The 17,998-nt window shown below is 43.8% G+C and overlaps 1 protein-coding gene across 1 annotated transcript in view; it reads right to left on the reverse strand.

The window, feature by feature from the left end:
- The window catches only part of CHD9 (chromodomain helicase DNA binding protein 9), a 246,922-nt gene that overhangs the window by 44,434 nt on the left and 184,490 nt on the right, over nt 1–17,998 (reverse strand). Inside the window, 6 exon segments of the mRNA XM_068259704.1 lie at nt 614–656; nt 8,648–8,705; nt 8,781–8,898; nt 11,757–11,860; nt 12,554–12,643; nt 14,046–14,205. Of these exon segments, the coding sequence (XP_068115805.1) occupies nt 614–656; nt 8,648–8,705; nt 8,781–8,898; nt 11,757–11,860; nt 12,554–12,643; nt 14,046–14,205 (573 nt within the window).

Here is a 17,998-nt window from a genome sequence, read left to right on the forward strand (position 1 = left end):
ACATTTCCTCACAGGGATTGTCGATTATTTCTTTATATGCAAAAACACTTACTGAAGGGCAGTTGCTGAGTTCAGCTACCAGAACAGTGTGCATGTGGATAGGGAGGCCGGCATCTTTATATAGATCTTTTTTAGGGATTGTTTTTGTAAAGAAGAAAGGAAATACTGAGAATCCCCTATGAGGAGATGGACTGGTCCATATATGCCAACAATTTTACCCCTTACTGTAAGTGACAGCAACATAGGAAATAAATAATTGATATAGCAAGGTTTAAAGCCTTACCGTATATTCCGGCGTATAAGACGACTGGGCGTATAAGACGATCTCCAACTTTTCTGAAGATTTTCAAGGGTTAAAAAGTAGTCTTATATGCAGGAATATACAGTAGTTCACTTTCTCAGTTTTTCAGTTGTTCATAAAAGGTCAATAAGGGACTGTGCTATTACTCACACAATTTTCATATGTAATTTCTACTGTAAGTGGGGATTCCCTATTTTTTACTGTACAAGCGATAGCGACAGAGTAAAATGTACTGTATAAACCATTTTTAGTTTTAAGTGATAACATTGTATGTGGAAGTTACAGGTTGAAGTGCATGTAACCATAACTTACCACCATCTGCTATAACCAGATCACCGGGAGATGAGACATCATCCTGGAAAAAGAAAATCAAAGGAAGCAGGTTTCTTATATCAACATTATAATTCAATCAGCTTAACCATATAAGATAAACTCATGGATCTCACAGAGGAAAAAAACAGAAAAGGCTTACACTTTAAAGGGACTCCGAGCAGTGCAGAAACTATGGAAAGATGCACATCATTTTAAAGCTCTCTTTCTCCTCTTTCCAATGATATATAAACCACCACCCTACGTCTTTTAGTTTTCGCTATTTTCGCGATTGAAATTGCCGCGACCGCGATTTCGATCGCGAAAATAGAGAAAACTAAAAGGTGTAGGGCAACGATTTAGGTGTCGTCAGAAAGAGGAGAAAGAGAGCTTTAAAATGATATCCATCAAGCCATAGTTATATTGTATTACACAGGACGACACTTTCCCCAGTGTCAGCAGCTCCATTCTGCTGAATGCAGCTGCTGACTTTGACAAAAAGTCGCCCTGTGTAATACAATATAACTATGGCTTGATGGATATCATTTTAAAGCTCTCTTTCTCGGGGGGCGTGGCCTGGATGTAGAGCTGAGAGGACGCGTGGTGTGAGAGCTCCGCTGCCCTAGTACTTATCTATCACAAATTTGCTGGATTAATCCTAAAAGATCCACATCTCCACTCCTCTGCACCCTCACGATAGCATTCTAGAGCAGCACTGGCTGACTGGACTGACCCCGCGAGCGACAACTACGAACTACCAGACCCCGGTGACTCTGACGGGGATCAGGGCCTAGGTCCGTCCAGGAGTCTTCTTCCCTGCCCGCGCTTTCACCCATACGGTGCAACGATGTCTCAACGGTCCAAGACTAACAAAGACAAAGATAAAGGGGAGAAAAATCGTGGACTAGACGGTCCTCCAGACACCCCTAGCACTTCTAAAACGAAGCATACACAGGACCAAGCGAAACTACCTCCCGAAGATATGGAAGAACTGGACTCCCCTCCACCCTATGTTGAGGTACTGATGGAAGCTATTAAAAACTGTCAGGCTACACTTACCACAAAGCTGGACCATGTGGAAGCGGGACTGGGGCTACTGCGTCAAGACATGTTCAAAGTTAGAGAGCGCATTACTGAAATAGAACGGCGCACATCTGATGTTGAGGACCGAGTAAGAGACCACGATGCTGCTATTCCCAGTATGCAAACCCGGATTAAGGCGCTGGAAGACAGGTCCGAGGACTCGGAAAATAGAAATCGCAGGAACAATATTAGGATCCTAGGGCTACCTGAGGGGATTGAGGGTAAAAACGTACCTACCTATGTGGAAAACCTCCTAAAACAATTGCTCCCTGCCGATACGTTCTCCTCTTTCTTCACAATAGAGAGAGCGCACCGGATCCCCAGCAAGATGGGTCCCCCCGGCAAGCCACCGCGTCCACTTATCTTCAAGGTCCTACACTACAGGGACAGAGATGCGATCCTATCTGCGGCCAGACAAGTGGGAGAATTAAAGCTGGAAAACACCCGTATCATGCTCTTCCCGGACTTTACTGCCGCCACTCAGAAGATGAGGAAATCTTTCATTAAGGCAAAGGAGAAGCTCAGAGAACGCGGGATTCAATATGCTATGCTATTTCCAGCCAAACTCCGGATTCAGCATAACGAAGACACCCATTTTTTTGACGCTCCGGAGGATGTTCTTACATGGCTGGAATCCCTTCCAGCACCGCAGTAATACCTAATATTTGATCTCTTTAGCTGAGCAACAGAACTGTAAGTACTTTACCCATCACTACTATGAATATTTTCTTCTTTTCACTACCACAATCCACCGTTGTGGATCTACTGTATACACACGGAAATGCTCGGATACGTGTTAATGAGCACTGATTCCTTAAAATCTTTATTTATACCTGAAAGACTATGTTGGGCGGCCTGACCCCACCTGTTTTTCCCCCTATCTCTTGTATGACTTTGAACTTATGCTGGAAGCGATGGCTGCCGCACATATATACAAAATGGCGCCGGCCTCTTTACTCAGGCCGCTCGAGGAGGCACTTCACGCCCTTTCTTTACTGGCGAACTGAGACTCTTTGAACCCTGGCACACGATTACCACAAGAAGTCTCACCTGTCCAACTACCAAACCTTAGTATGGGCTTATATATTGTTACTATGCTTGATACCTTGTTTTATAGGTTAGACACATGCACAGATTTTACAGGTTTACAGAGGATTTAAGTGATCTATCAAATATATAATGTCTGTTTTCATGTACAGTGTACACTTCTGCTTTGCTTCTCATGTAATTTGAACTAAGAGGTGTGTCCCTCTTCGATGGCGGGATAAGATCTAGATTGCCCATCTAAGCGCGGGCCCCCCCCCCTTTTTAAAATTTGCACCAGATTACTGAACCTACTAGCACTATTGCTTGGTATTAAGTCCCTCCATAATGTTTACTATTGGGTTAATGGTCAGTGGATGCCGAAATGGGCTAAAATTCTAAGGCGACATATATATGTGGGGGGCGGAGTCGGGGGACTCCAACTTACACCCCGGTCCGCGCGCGGTTCCCCGTCACTGTGCTGGAGTCATCCCACACCAGCTCATACCCCGGTCCGCGCGCGGTCCCCGTCACTGGGTTGGCTCCCCCGGCCCGGTCCCCCCTCAGTTACTAGCCCGCTTCCACCTTGGCTGTAAAAACTACGCCCATAGTATTATAACGACACAGCACCCGGCCGAGGCGTATAGCGTGTCAGGCCGGGTAGCTTTGCAATACACTATTGCGATGGGGGGGTGGGGGGATGGGTCGCTGAACACTCACAAATTTTTTTTTTTTTTTTTTTTTTTTTGTTTTTTCTTTTTTAATGATAAAAATCTTTTCTAGTTGTTGGGGCCGCCGCTCTTGAGGGGCAGTCTCTTTTGCAATAAAGTTGATTGTTAAAACCCCACTAGTGATATCGTATGACCAGCAGTAATCATACCTCCTCGCTGCTTTATGTTGAGTCCTGAAACTATACACCTATAAGCATAATGATTCCATCACATTATACTAGAGTAATCCCCTTTTCCCCCCTCTTTTTTGGCCAGTAGATGGCGACAACATCTCAAGGTTTGCTCCTCCACCAACTAGCCCTCTGCTTCATGCCAAACATATTCATGTACTCTATCCGTATCGATACGGAATAACACCGTATGCTGACCAAATTATATTCCGGGACCATAGATATTCATGACGAGGTTGCTGCTGATGAACTCTATTCCTCCATGTATCCTTGACTGCCTCTCGGGAGGGGTCGGCCGACTTCAGGAATTTGATCTGATATTCTTATTGCTTATGACACTAATACAACAACGTGTTCAGATTTCTGTATTCTATTATACCAGCAACGTTTAAGAAGGTTTCCCCCAATTAGTATTGGGAGGATTTGGGTAGCGGAGCTCACACGGAGGACAGCAGTCGACAAGCCCCCGGTTGAACTTCTCTACAGACCGCACGTAATTTAAAAGTTGTTAATTGTAGTGCTAGCGCTCTAGTTAGATAAGGTAGAAGAAGGGAACGTTTGTTAAGGGTTAAGGGATTAAAGCAGATTCAAGTTGGGTGAAGATGCAGGGTGGGGGGTTTCTTGGTTCCAAAAATAACACAATACTCTCTATCTCTCAGATGGTATATACCACTTACATAGACATAATACTATTCAGACATTATACTCTGATGATTATTACCCCCATAAATGGCACCTAAACGTGAACAGCTTACCTGTATAATATGGAATGTTAGGGGTCTAAACTCCTCCCTCAAGAGATCACTGGTATTCAACTACATAAAAAAATACTCACCACACCTAGTCATTCTTCTAGAAACTCATCTTTATGGTAGCAAAACTCTCACACTCAAGAAACCCTGGGTGGGACACTACTATAATTCTACACACTCATCCTACTCTAGAGGTGTAACCATCCTAATCAGGAAGAATCTCCCCTTTCAGTTACTAGACCTTAAAATTGACAATCTAGGCAGATATGTTCTAGTACATGGGAAATTTCATGAAACTAAAATTGTAATTACAGGTTTATACAACCCCCCGCCGGGTACAGTACATCTACTTAATGAACTGACACAGCTCTCCCTCAGTTACTCTACCCCTCACTCCTTTTTTCTAGGGGACTACAACATGGTCCCCTCTAATACAGCGGATCGCCTGCACTCTAAACCACCCAATTCCTCAGCCCTTATGGACTGGGCGCGGGCATACTCACTTACTGACATATGGAGATGGAAATACCCAGATAGTCCCGGCTACACATGTCATTCTACCTCATATCGTACATTGTCTAGAATAGACTTGGCTTTTGCCTCGTCCTCTGCACAACAACTCGTACATGACCTTACACTATTACCTAGGGGGATTTCAGATCACACTCCACTCTTACTCACCCTAGACCTTGGTACTTCTATATCCACCACAATATGGAGACTTTCCCCTCATTGGTTGCTTGAACCCAGGGTGAAATACTCTGTCCAGGATAGGATGAAAGAATATCACTCCTTAGACCACAACCCGGTCCCCCCCCTGGTCACTTGGGACGCATATAAGGCAGTCATACGAGGAGCATATATCTCTAGCATAGCGGAAGAGAAACGGCAATCCAACATCATACTTTCTAATATAGAGGAAAAAACTGCACAAGCCGAACGAGAATATATAACAAATCCGAACCCTCAGACCTACCAAATTTGGCAATCACACCTCCTGTCCCTCTCCAGTAAACAGATTGACAGTACGAAACAAGAGCTCCAGTTAACTAAAGTGAGGCTCTTTGAACACGGAGACCGTACAGGAAAGTTACTAGCCCGCTTAACTAGACAAGATTGCACTAGCACTCAAATTGCTACACTAAAAACGGATGACGGAATAATGCTCACGCACCCAGGAGACATCAATAACACCTTTTATTCCTACTACCAGAGGCTATATACCTCAACCGTGTCGAGGGCCCCGGCCGAAATTGACGCTTATTTACAACCTATTCCTCTCCCTTCTCTTGATGCGGATGAGGTTAACTTATTAGAGGCTGACATATCAATTATGGAAGTGACCCAGGCCATACTCTCTCTTAAAAAGGGGAAAGCCCCCGGATTAGATGGGCTGCCCTCAGAATTATATTCCACATACAAAGGACAATTTGCTGCCCAACTATTAACCGTTTATAAAGAAATCCTAGCCACAGGCTCTATATCCTCCTCCATGTCAGAAGCTTTAATTACAGTAATACATAAGCCAGGGCGAGACCCTACCCTTTGCTCATCCTATCGCCCAATCTCATTGTTAAACGTTGACAGTAAAATCCTAGCAAAAATCCTCGCCCTCCGACTTAATAGAGTTATCGCCTCTATCATACACAGGGATCAATCTGGCTTCATCCCAGGGAAAGGATGCGATATAAATCTCCGCAGACTGTTTACTCATCTATCTGTGCCACATACCAACTCTGGTACTAGAGTAATAGCCTCTCTTGACGCTGAGAAGGCCTTCGACACGGTTGAGTGGCCCTATCTATGGGCAGTCCTCAAAAAATTCAATATAGGTCCCAAATTCATCACGTATATTAAGGCCCTGTATTCCTCCCCCAGAGCCAGGGTCCGCACCGGGAACCAAGTCTCTCCTTTTTTCCCTCTTGGACGAGGCACTCGCCAGGGTTGCCCTTTATCCCCAGCCTTGTTTGCCTTAGCCATGGAGCCACTGGCAGCAATGCTCCGCCTACAAACTGATATTGTGGGTTTAAAGGTAGGTCCCCTGGAAGAAAAAGTCTCGCTATATGCGGACGATCTTTTATTATATCTAGCAGACCCCCATGCATCCCTAACATCAGCTCTAGCAACCATAGAATCTTTTGGCTCATACTCGGGCTTAGTCATCAACTGGCATAAATCCCTTCTTTTACCGCTAGACTCCCTTCCCATAAACTCCACTCACAACACGTCGCTACAGATAGTATCCCAAATAAAATATCTAGGAATTAAGCTTACAACCACTATAAGAGATTTTTACATTCTAAATATCGAACCATTACTCACACAGGTTAGGGATAAACTAAGAGCATGGGCTACTCTCCCATTATCACTCATTGGCCGTGTCAATTTGATCAAAATGTGTATCCTTCCAAAATTTACATATGTCTTTAGGCACACTCCCATTAAATTGCCAGCTAAACTGTTTACGACACTCGACTCTATGTTCTCCTCATTCATATGGAATACCTCATCTCCTCGTATTGCTTTATCTAACTTACAACTCCCGATTGACCAGGGGGGGCTCGCCCTGCCCAAAATGAAATTCTACTATTGGGCCGCTATACTTCCGACCGTTTATTGGTGGTTTGAGCAGTCCGCCTATAATCCGGCTTCAGCACTGGAAGCAACGATTATAGGCTCAGCCCTAGCTTTAGCTAGTCTACCCTTCAGGGGACCCAAAGCCAGCCCAAACCTTACTTTACCCATGATCACTACAGTCCAAATATGGGAAGAGATTGGACAATTCATCTCCACCAAAGGTCAGTGGTCACCAGTTACCCCGTTATGGAACAATGCTAAGCTAACTGAATTTCTCACTATACCTGACCCCTCGATCTGGGCTAACAAAGGTATAACAAAATTGAGGGATCTAGTGGAAGGCAATGAGATCAAACAATTCAACACCCTTAAACAGCAATTCTCCCTTCCCAACTCGATGTACTTTCGATACCTCCAAATTCGGCACGCGTTTCATTCTCAATTTACCTCGCCTAAATTGATTATGCAATCCCATTCTATCGAGAATATCCTATCCCATAATAATCAGACAGGTCTTATCTCTACTATCTATAATACGCTTATCAATACCAATAACCACTGTAAAACCAAACCCCTCCTGATGTGGAAGAAAGAGCTGCCTGATCTTACGGATAGCGAATGGAATGACTCGGTATCCACATTTATCTCCACCCCGATAGCCGCTCGACATAAATTGTCGGCGCTCAAGTACCTATACCAAGTGTATCACACTCCATACAAGCTCTCTAAAATTAGCCCCGATTGTCAGGATAGTTGCTGGAGATGCAGGGCCTCCAACGCTCACTTTATGCATATCTTCTGGTCGTGCCCCAAGATTTCACATTATTGGGAAAATGTCCATGCTCTACTCTTTGAAATAGTGAGTCCATTTATTCCCTTTACAGCTAAAAGCATGCTGCTTAGTATTTTTGACATCAAAACTCTCTCGGAAAAAAAACTGCTATTGGCTAGGATCCTCCTATTTTATGCTAGGCGGCAGATTGCTATTAGCTGGAAATCTCCTGACCCCCCTACCTTGGGAGCGTTAACCAAATCCGTTAATAATGACCTACCAATTTACAAAGGAGTTTATGTTAATAGAGGTTCACAAAAGAAATTCTACAAGTTGTGGACCAAATGGCTGTCCAAATTCAAACTTGATATGTAATATAACTTATTGTATGAATATGATATGCACTTTGTAATTGTTATGTGAGGTTGTACATCATATCAATGCGATCTGGAACCCATTACCCTAACTGCACACATGTCTTTTTTTCCATTTATGCTCCGGTGCCAACTGCTTCTTTGAGCTTAGATCTATGTACAGTGGACATTGATACTATTTTAACTGGAACCAACAAGGGGGGAGGGGTGGGTGGGGTTATTGTAATTGTAACTGTTAATGTCTGTATTGTCTTGTAAAATTCAAAATAAAAAAATTGTTTTATAAAAAAAAAAAGCTCTCTTTCTCCTCTTTCTGACGACACCTACATCGTTGCCCTACGCCTTTTAGTTTTCTCTATTTTCGCGATCGAAATCGCGGCCGCGGCAATTTCAATCGCGAAAATAGCGAAAACTAAAAGGCGTAGGGTGGCGGTTTATATGTCATTGGAAAGAGGAGAAAGAGAGCTTTAAAATGATGTGCATCTTTCCATAGTTACTGCACTGCTCGGAGTCCCTTTAACTACTATCCAAAAAAGTCATATAGGTCAGCATTACCTCCATGTCATCTTTAAATAAAGCTGGTGCGGGTTTGTACTCCGGATCTTCAACATCCCTGTTAAAACAACGGGTGTTAGGTTGTATTTTCAGTAGAAATGTTCCTGACTGCGCTTCGGGTGTCACAACCTACCCATCCATGTAATCGTTGGCTCTCTGTTCTGCTGCCACAGCCTTTTCATCTGGCTTTCCAGCCCTTTCCAGGAAGCAAAGTGCCGGGTCCGCCCGGATAGTATTGTATTTCTCATAACCTGAAGGCATAAGAGGTTAATACTCATTACATTAGCCGTTTGACTAAAATGATGATTACAAAAAGTATGACCACTCAGAGCTTGGCCTTGTTTCAAAATGAACATCAGCTTGCAGTTCAGCTCTCCTCCGTACAGTCATTCCAAGGTCCCATCAAAATAAGCCAGCATGCACTGAATTGGGACACAAGAGTGGATTTTTAGTTGCTTGGGGTTTCTTCCAACCCTGTGTAGTCTGTAAGGTTCCTCTGTGTCCTCTGGGGCCCCTCCTATGTGCCACATGAATGAAGAGGCGTGCGAATGGGACCAGATGTGCAGTAGTTGCAATTAGACCTCCAGCAGGAAAAAGCCCCTGCTGAGTAAAAATCCACTTTTTTTGACCCAATTCAGTCGTGCTTTAAAGGGTACAAAATAAAATGATACATACCTGGGGCTTCCTCCATTCCCCTTAACTTTAATCAGTCCCTTGCCATCCTCCTCCACCGCCTGGATCTTACCCTACGGATTCCTGGTCATTTGGCCAGTCGGCGCAGTCTGGCAACGGGAGCGTGCAGCCCGGGCCTGCGCATTACAGCTCGACTGTCTGAATTCAGGCGGGGAGGACGACGCGAGGGACCAATCAGCGTTAAGGGGGATGGAGGAAGACCCAGGTATGTATAAAATTTTAGTTTTTCCTAATCTCAGTCTCTTTAACACAGGAAATTCAATTAATAAAGAAATCACAATCTGATAGCAGAGCACCACATCTTTTTTCCTCCACCTTTAAAAAGCAGATTGCCTTTCAAAGATTGTTATAAACAGGTGTTCATTTTCTTTTTTACTCTACGGTGATCGGTGACTTGATTGCCTATTACAAGATCCATAGAGTGCGACGCATAGTTATACTCATTTGCATGGAGTCTTGGGTAGATGGTGGCACACATCTTCAGCCATTCAGAAGTACTTGTGTCCCTGAGTACTCGATGGAATCCATACTGTGCACGCTCAAGTTCGCTCTCATGCATGTGCAGTACGGATGCACCCATCTTTGGAAGCACTGGTGGATGGGAGTGCTTGCAAATCCTTCAGAGGAGTCCCAAAGGCACTAAATTTGAATGGGGACAGCAAGGGAACGAGCAGATGTAGAGAGGACCGGGACGACTCTATGAGAGGCCTTTCCTCTCCATAGTTGAGCGTCTAACTATCCGTTTTAAAATCGCTTCAGGGTAGCTTCAAAGGGACACTTAAGCAAGGAATAAAAAAATCAGTTTTACTCACCTGGGGCTTCTACCAGCCCCCTCCAGCCGGCCCGAACCCTCGCAGTCACTCACGGTGCCTCCGGTCCCCCGCCCCCAGCTAGTTTCATTTTTGCTGACAGTGATGGCAGGCTTGGCCATGCGTATTTTTCTTCGCGTTCCCGTCACACCAAGAAGAATATGCGTGGCCAGGCCTGCACAGGCTCCCTGTCAGCGAAAACTAAACTGCTGGCAGCGGGGAACCGGAGCCACAGTGAGTGACTGCAAGGGCACGGGACGGCTGCAGGGGGCTAGTAGAAGCCCCAGGAATGTAAAACTGATTATTTTATTCCTGACTTAAGTGTCCCTTTAAACAAGTCTGCTTTAAATATTCAAAGTTCCATATACTTGTGGTTATCCTTCCCAGCCTTGCAGCCTGAGCAATAGCTAAAAGACAGAGGCGCCAGGCTATGTACCGGACCGCATTGGTGATATGCTCCTATTTATTGCCTGAGGAAGTGGGATATACCCGCGAAACGCGTTGCACCTTGTTCGGAGTAGGTAAATAAACTGATTTTTGCTTAAAACAGCAATTTTTGTGTGTTTTGGAGGGGTAAGTCCACCGCTACCTACTTCATTTTAACGATTTTAAAGAAATATTGTTTTTACCCTGTTGGCGCCTCTGTACTACTTTTGCAGTTGTTTCCACCCCTGGTGGAGGGGAATTCTTCTTTTTTCCCGATCTACAGAGAGCGACTTCTTAATCCTGAGTGGGGACAGGTCTAATCTCCTCACCTGCCTTCATAGTGGTTACCTGGACGGTAACCCTTGTTTGTGAGTATAACCTACCTATACTTACCTTCCATACCCAATTTACAGTACATACTAAACTATACTGGGCTCTCGGCGTCTTCCCTTATATTTTGAAATAGCTAAAATGAAAAGGGTGGAGGATGGGGCTTGTTACTCAAACACATTCTAAGTATACCATATACACTCGCATATAAGCCGGGGTACACACTTTTGCCTCAGAAACCAGGGAAAGGGGATTGACTTGTGTATAAGCCCCCTCCCCATCCACAGTAGCCAGATGTGCCCCAAAGATCATACAGCTGTGTCTCAAGACGCCATTAGATATCCTCAGAGATATGAGACACAGCGATTGCCACAAAGAAAAAAACCCTGATCATTGCACCGCTGACATGTTGCTTCCACACTCTTCTCCACAAGCCAGGAGACACAAGAATTCTTGAGCAGCGCACTCAGCACACCATGTTGCAGGGGATGGGGGGCACAGACACAGCAGGGAGACAGCTAGCAAGTGCAGGATCACTAGTTTGCATTCTTTACGCTCCTATGTCAGTAACAAAACCTTCTCCACCATCCGTTCTGTTCTACTGACTCACATATAAGCCGAGGGGGTAACTTTTTAGCACATTTATTCTGGTGAAAAATTAGGCTTATACACAAGTATATAAGAGTATTCAGGTGATTCCCTATTGACAATGTGATGGACTAGGGCTCAGCACACAGCCATGTGTGGCCATTGAATTATTTATTCTATTTTGAGCATCATAGTTCTTCTACAGTATTTCAATACAATAAAAACAGAATAAACATTTTGAGATGAGATAAAATGTCACTCACCGTGCTTAAATACTCCTATTAGAAGCGACTTATCTGCTTCGCCGTCCCACCAACTCACAGGCAGCTCTGAATGATCCGGCTCAGGAACCCATAAATGGATTTCACTGTAATATTGGGAAGAATAAAACACTTATATGGAGAGGTTCAGAAGAACGATCAGGATACAAAACAGGTATGTCAGTATAATGCGGTTTGTAAAAATGAGAGAGAGATGATTTAGTAAGAACTGATTTTGTGTTTTTCCCAAGGGAAATAGTAGATATGCATTAATTTGTAAAGCACTGACATATAACACAACACTGTACATTACATATTGACTTAAAGGGAACCTCAACTGAGAGGGATACCGATGTTTCCTTTTAAACAATACCAGTTGCCTGGCAGGACTGATCTCTTTGGCTGCAGTAGTGGCTGAATCACACACCTGAAACAAGCATGCAGATAATCCAGTCTGACTTCGGTTGGAGGGCTGGCAGACAGAGGCAGCTAGACAGATTTCCAATAGATCTCATGCTAAAATCTATTGGAAATCTGCACTACACTGGCAGCAATAGATCCTTCTCTGATCGGATTCAACCAGAAAGGGATCTATCTGATGGTCGAATCTGCTGACCATTTGCCAGTGTATGGAAATCTTTACACACAGCAAATACATGGCTCTTCAGCAAAGTAAACCAAAAGCCCCCTACAGCTTACTGAGGTTTCAGCAGAAAAAGAAGGCCCAGCATGGATTGCAAACCTATGAGCATGACTGTGAGCATGACCATGACATTTACAATATGGAAAAAATCAATTACCTGACATCCACTCCTTCAAGGACTTGCTTGCTGTAAGTACCAATCACTTCTTGCTTGAGATAGTAGAGCATTCTCACTCGGAGTAAGACCCTGCAGCAACACAAGAACAAGCTTTATATTATCTGCGAAGTATGGTTGTGTGTGTGTAATGCGTGTGATGTGTGTGTACTTGTATGCACAAGGGTTGGTTCACACTTAGCAGCATGAAAACACACACAACTTTTCACACACTATGCAAGTTCATCTGCAGAGCAAGAAAAAGATCCTAAGACTCTGCTTAGCTCTAAACTTTAGTGTTCAGTATAGTCTGTTGATCTTTTACTTCATATTGGCCTGCATGGCAAACTGGATCCTGCACCAGTGAGTGCCTAACGGAGGGGGCTTCATAGCGTGTTGGACTTTTTGTGTTAAGCTCATCTGTGTTACACTGCATGCATTCTGCCACAGTAGCTGAATGATTGTCAACCACTTCAGGATTGGATGAGGTTGTAGAGGATAGTTTCTAACATGACAGATTTAGGCCAGGTCTACACTAGGTTCGGAAACGTATTCGTAGCTCCGTTTTCAAAACCTGATCAAAACCGGAGCCACAGATGGCAATGTTAAAAATAGCAGCTGTCTTCACCCAAACAAAAACCGGATCCGTCTGCATGTGCAGGGACTTGTTTTTAAAACCAGAACGGAAGATGCTGCATTTTCACGCAACGGATCTGGATCCTGATACACGGAGGTGTAATGGCAGGCAATGGGAAAACGGATTCCCCTCCACACAGGCAAATTTTGGACACAGAAACGGATTCGTTTCTGTGTCATAGCCTGTGGGTAGAGAGGGGGGCGCCATGCTGGAGGGGTATAGCAGGCAGGACGGGGATGGCAGCGGTCGGCAGGGGCGTTTCCCTCCCTCCCTCACCTGGGTCCCCAACCCCACTACCCCTCCAGCAACATGCTGCAAAACTTGTTACAATGTATAATGGGAGCAAGCAGGAGCTTAGCTACTCCTATTTCCCCTGTTCAGTTCATGATCTAGTTTTTTTTAATGAATCGCATTAAACCGCAACACCCCACTGTGAATGCGACCTTAAAGCTAATGATGCATACACATGCAGGAATATCATCACCCACAGGGATCTAGAATTGCTCTCTCACGTGAAGGCAGAGTTCTTGCAAAGCGTTCTGTTGATATGGAACGCCACCCTTATTTGCTTCTCTCAAGTTAAACTACTTTATCTGATAAAAATAAGCAGGTGATGGGCTTTGATGTTCATATTCAAACTAGGCAGCGTGGTCATGTCCCGAAATGTTGGATTGATGCACAATAAACTAATGTGAAGATAGAGTGAATGCCAACATTTATGAATATTTGACAAACTAGGCAGAGGTCTGGTTAACCCCATTAAGTTTTCTTTGATGTCCAAAAATTGTACATTGACACAATCAAGGGAAAAAAGGTAGAGGCTAGAGTAAGAAACTTCTCGCTTAAATGCGGTCTTACTTGTTGCAGTGATGCTTTAAGTGCTTTTTGTACCCATCATCTTGCAGTAAGTGCTCTGGGTTGTACTTTCGCAGCCATTCTGCTTTGTGAATGTCAAAAGTGCTGGTCTGAGACTTCACCTTCTTCCCTTTCCTCCCCCGCGGCACTGGAGCAGACAGACCTGCAATTTGGAGCAGAACATGTGAGCAAATTATCATATGGATCCCTGCTATAAGAAAACAATCAAGTGTAAAGTGCAGTAATACATGCAAAACAACTATTTTCTTCTTTCATGAAAGTGCATTTCTCCCAGATTAACATACTTCATAAATAACTTCTGTTCCTTTCACTAACAGTGAAGGTGGCCATACATCTCTCGACTTGGGGGCCGGTTGACCATCTGATTCGATAATTATCAAATCGGATGAAATTTGGTGCAGTTAAGAGCATGCCCGATTGACAATGCAAACAATTTGGAGCTAAAATTGGTTTCCTGTATTGATTGGAAATGCTGCAAGATGTTGGGCCGTCATGGTCGATGGGGTGCGTGGTGGTAACACCAAGATATATTGGGACAAGCGTTGAATGTGACCCCTGGCGCTGCCAACCCCCCACCCCCCCCATGTAAAATGTCCCCGCCGGTGCAGTATAAACAGCCGGTGCAGTATACTGTGTACGTTACCCGTCTGTGTCCACCGCTGGCTCCGAGCTCTGTCAGGAATCTGCATACACAGGTACCACAGCAATATCATTGTTGTGCTGTTTAGACCTCCTTTGTTATGCTAATTAGCAAAGCTAATTTAGGTGTTAAAATGTCCACATCTCTCTGGTAATAGAACTTGTAGCTAGTGTGGGAATTCAATAAAGCACAGCGTGCTAACAGCAGCTCTGTGGTGCCCCTTGCTGCAGGTGTCACTCCAGGCATATGCCTGGTTTGCCTATGCCTAAAAACGTCCCTGTCTGCAAGTATAAATGGAGTGACTCGTAGCTGACAGCCCTCACTGCAGAAACATCCAGCCACTCAGCAGACTGGGGAAGGGGGGACTGCAGCAATGCAAAAGGGATGAGTATCTTAAAAAGGACCAGAGCACCACATATAACAAATGTATAAAATTAACCTCACCCTAAGGGAGGTTTGTAAATGCTGTGGGATTTAAGGGTGTCCAGCATGTATTTATTTACCTTGCTTCATAGCTCCCCGTCTATACGAGGGCCTACATCTTCTCTGTCCCTGTGCCACAGAACTGGAGGTTCTAATACCCATGGAGCGGCTCCCCATAAGTAAGTAAATGCACACCGCCCACCCCAAAAGCCCACAGGTTTGTTTTATATAATTAACTTAGGAGCACCATGTTGTTCTGATTCCTCTAAGAGTAAAGCCTTGTGCACCCTTGAATCTACTGTCACTTGGAAGGGATCGGAACTTGATTGGGTGTCATGCAGCATTTTGAGTTGAAACTTATTTTTGAGAGAATGGCAACCATGATAGTTGCATAGTTTCAATTAGTTGGTTTGAAAAAAAAAAAAAAGGTCATTGGGTTCAACCATTCAACCAGAAAATAAGGTACAACACTAACATCTACCCTCACATATCTCAGTTGATGCAAAGGAAGGCAAAAACCCTTACAAGGCATGGTCCAATTAGCCCTAAAATTGAAAAAAATCATTCTCGGCTCCAAATGCCCCTGGATCAACACCACTGATATAATTATACCCATGGATGTCCTAGTAATTATACCCATGGATGTCCTAGCAATTATACCCATGATGTCCTAGCAATTATACCCATGGATGTCCTAGCAATTATACCCATGGATGTCCTAGCAATTATACCCATGGATGTCCTAGCAATTATACCCATGGATGTCCTAGCAATTATACCCATGGATGTCCTAGCAATTATACCCATGGATGTCCTAGCAATTATACCCATGGATGTCCTAGTAATTATACCCATGGATGTCCTAGCAATTACAACCATGGGTGTCCTAGTAATTATAGCCATGGATGTCCTAGTAATTATAGCCATGGATGTCCTAGCAATTATAGCCATGGATGTCCTAGTAATTATACCCATGGATGTCCTAGTAATTATACCCATGGATGTCCTAGTAATTATAGCCATGGATGTCCTAGCAATTATACCCATGGATGTCCTAGCAATTATACCCATGGATGTCCTAGTAATTATACCCATGGATGTCCTAGCAATTACAACCATGGGTGTCCTAGTAATTATAGCCATGGATGTCCTAGTAATTATAGCCATGGATGTCCTAGCAATTATAGCCATGGATGTCCTAGTAATTATACCCATGGATGTCCTAGTAATTATACCCATGGATGTCCTAGTAATTATACCCATGGATGTCCTAGCAATTATACCCATGGATGTCCTAGTAATTATAGCCATGGATGTCCTAGTAATTATAGCCATGGATGTGCTAGTAATTATACCCATGGATGTCCTAGTAATTATACCCATGGATGTCCTAGCAATTACAGCCATGGGTGTCCTAGCAATTACAGCCATGGGTGTCCTAGTAATTATAGCCATGGATGTCCTAGTAATTATAGCCATGGATGTCCTAGTAATTATAGCCATGGATGTCCTAGTAATTATAGCCATGGATGTCCTAGTAATTATAGCCATGGATGTCCTAGTAATTATACCCATGGATGTCCTAGTAATTATACCAATGGATGTCCTAGCAATTATACCCATGCATGTCCTAGCAATTATAGCCATGGATGTCCTAGCAATTATAGCCATGGATGTCCTAGTAATTATAGCCATGGATGTCCTAGTAATTATACCCATGGATGTCCTAGCAATTACAGCCATGGGTATCCTAGTAATTATAGCCATGGATGTCCTAGTAATTATACCCATGGATGTCCTAGTAATTATACCCATGGATGTCCTAGCAATTATAGCCATGGATGTCCTAGTAATTATAGCCATGGATGTCCTAGTAATTATACCCATGGATGTCCTAGTAATTATACCCATGGATGTCCTAGTAATTATACCCATGGATATCCTAGCAATTACAGCCATGGGTATCCTAGTAATTATAGCCATGGATGTCCTAGTAATTATAGCCATTGATGTCCTAGTAATTATACCCATGGATGTCCTAGCAATTACAGCCATGGGTATCCTAGTAATTATACTCATGGATATCCTTGAATGCAAGGAAAGCATCCAAAACAATTATGATATCTTGGCACCAAGTAAGGGCTGGTGCACACCGAGCGGCTTTTTCAGCGTTTCTGCAGCCGGTTGCGGCTGCGGATCCGCTTGGTCAATGTATCTCAATGGGGTGGTGCACATCAGAGCGGGAGGCGTTTTGCAGAAACGAAAAATGCCGGGGTGAGGCATTTTTTGGATTTCGGATGCGTTTCTGCCTCAATGTTAAGTATAGGAAAAACGCAAACCGCTCTGAAAAACGCCTGTTCAGAGCGGTTTTGCCGGCGTTTTTGTTACAGAAGCTGTTCAGTAACAGCTTTACTGTAACAATATATTAAATGTACTATACTGAAATCCGCTGCAGCAATCCGCAAAACGCTAGCAAAACGCCATAGAAAAATAAGAAAAAGCGTTTCAAAATCTGCTAGCATTTTGCGGATCTGCTAGCGGTTTTTGGTGTGCACTAGGCCTCAATGATGATTTTTATCTCTCAAAAAAAAACAAAAAACAAAAAAAAAACACTGTACGTCTTAGTTATTCTTTAATGAAAACAGTATCACCATTCGTAGTGCACTGTGATAAAAGAATGACTTTTGAGCTTCAATACACAGACGATGAGGATAGGTCAGCCAAGGTGAACACAGATGAAAAAGAAGCAGCTAGAAGCTGACAGACTGCGAGTTGTTGGGAAAAAAAGGAATTTTTGAACTTGCTGTAAAATTCTTTTCTCACTTAGTTCACTGGGAAACACAGTAGAGCTACTCTTATGGGCTACAAGTCC

The sequence above is a fragment of the Hyperolius riggenbachi genome, chromosome 11, assembly GCF_040937935.1.
Source record: "Hyperolius riggenbachi isolate aHypRig1 chromosome 11, aHypRig1.pri, whole genome shotgun sequence".
NCBI classification, from domain to species: domain Eukaryota; kingdom Metazoa; phylum Chordata; class Amphibia; order Anura; family Hyperoliidae; genus Hyperolius; species Hyperolius riggenbachi.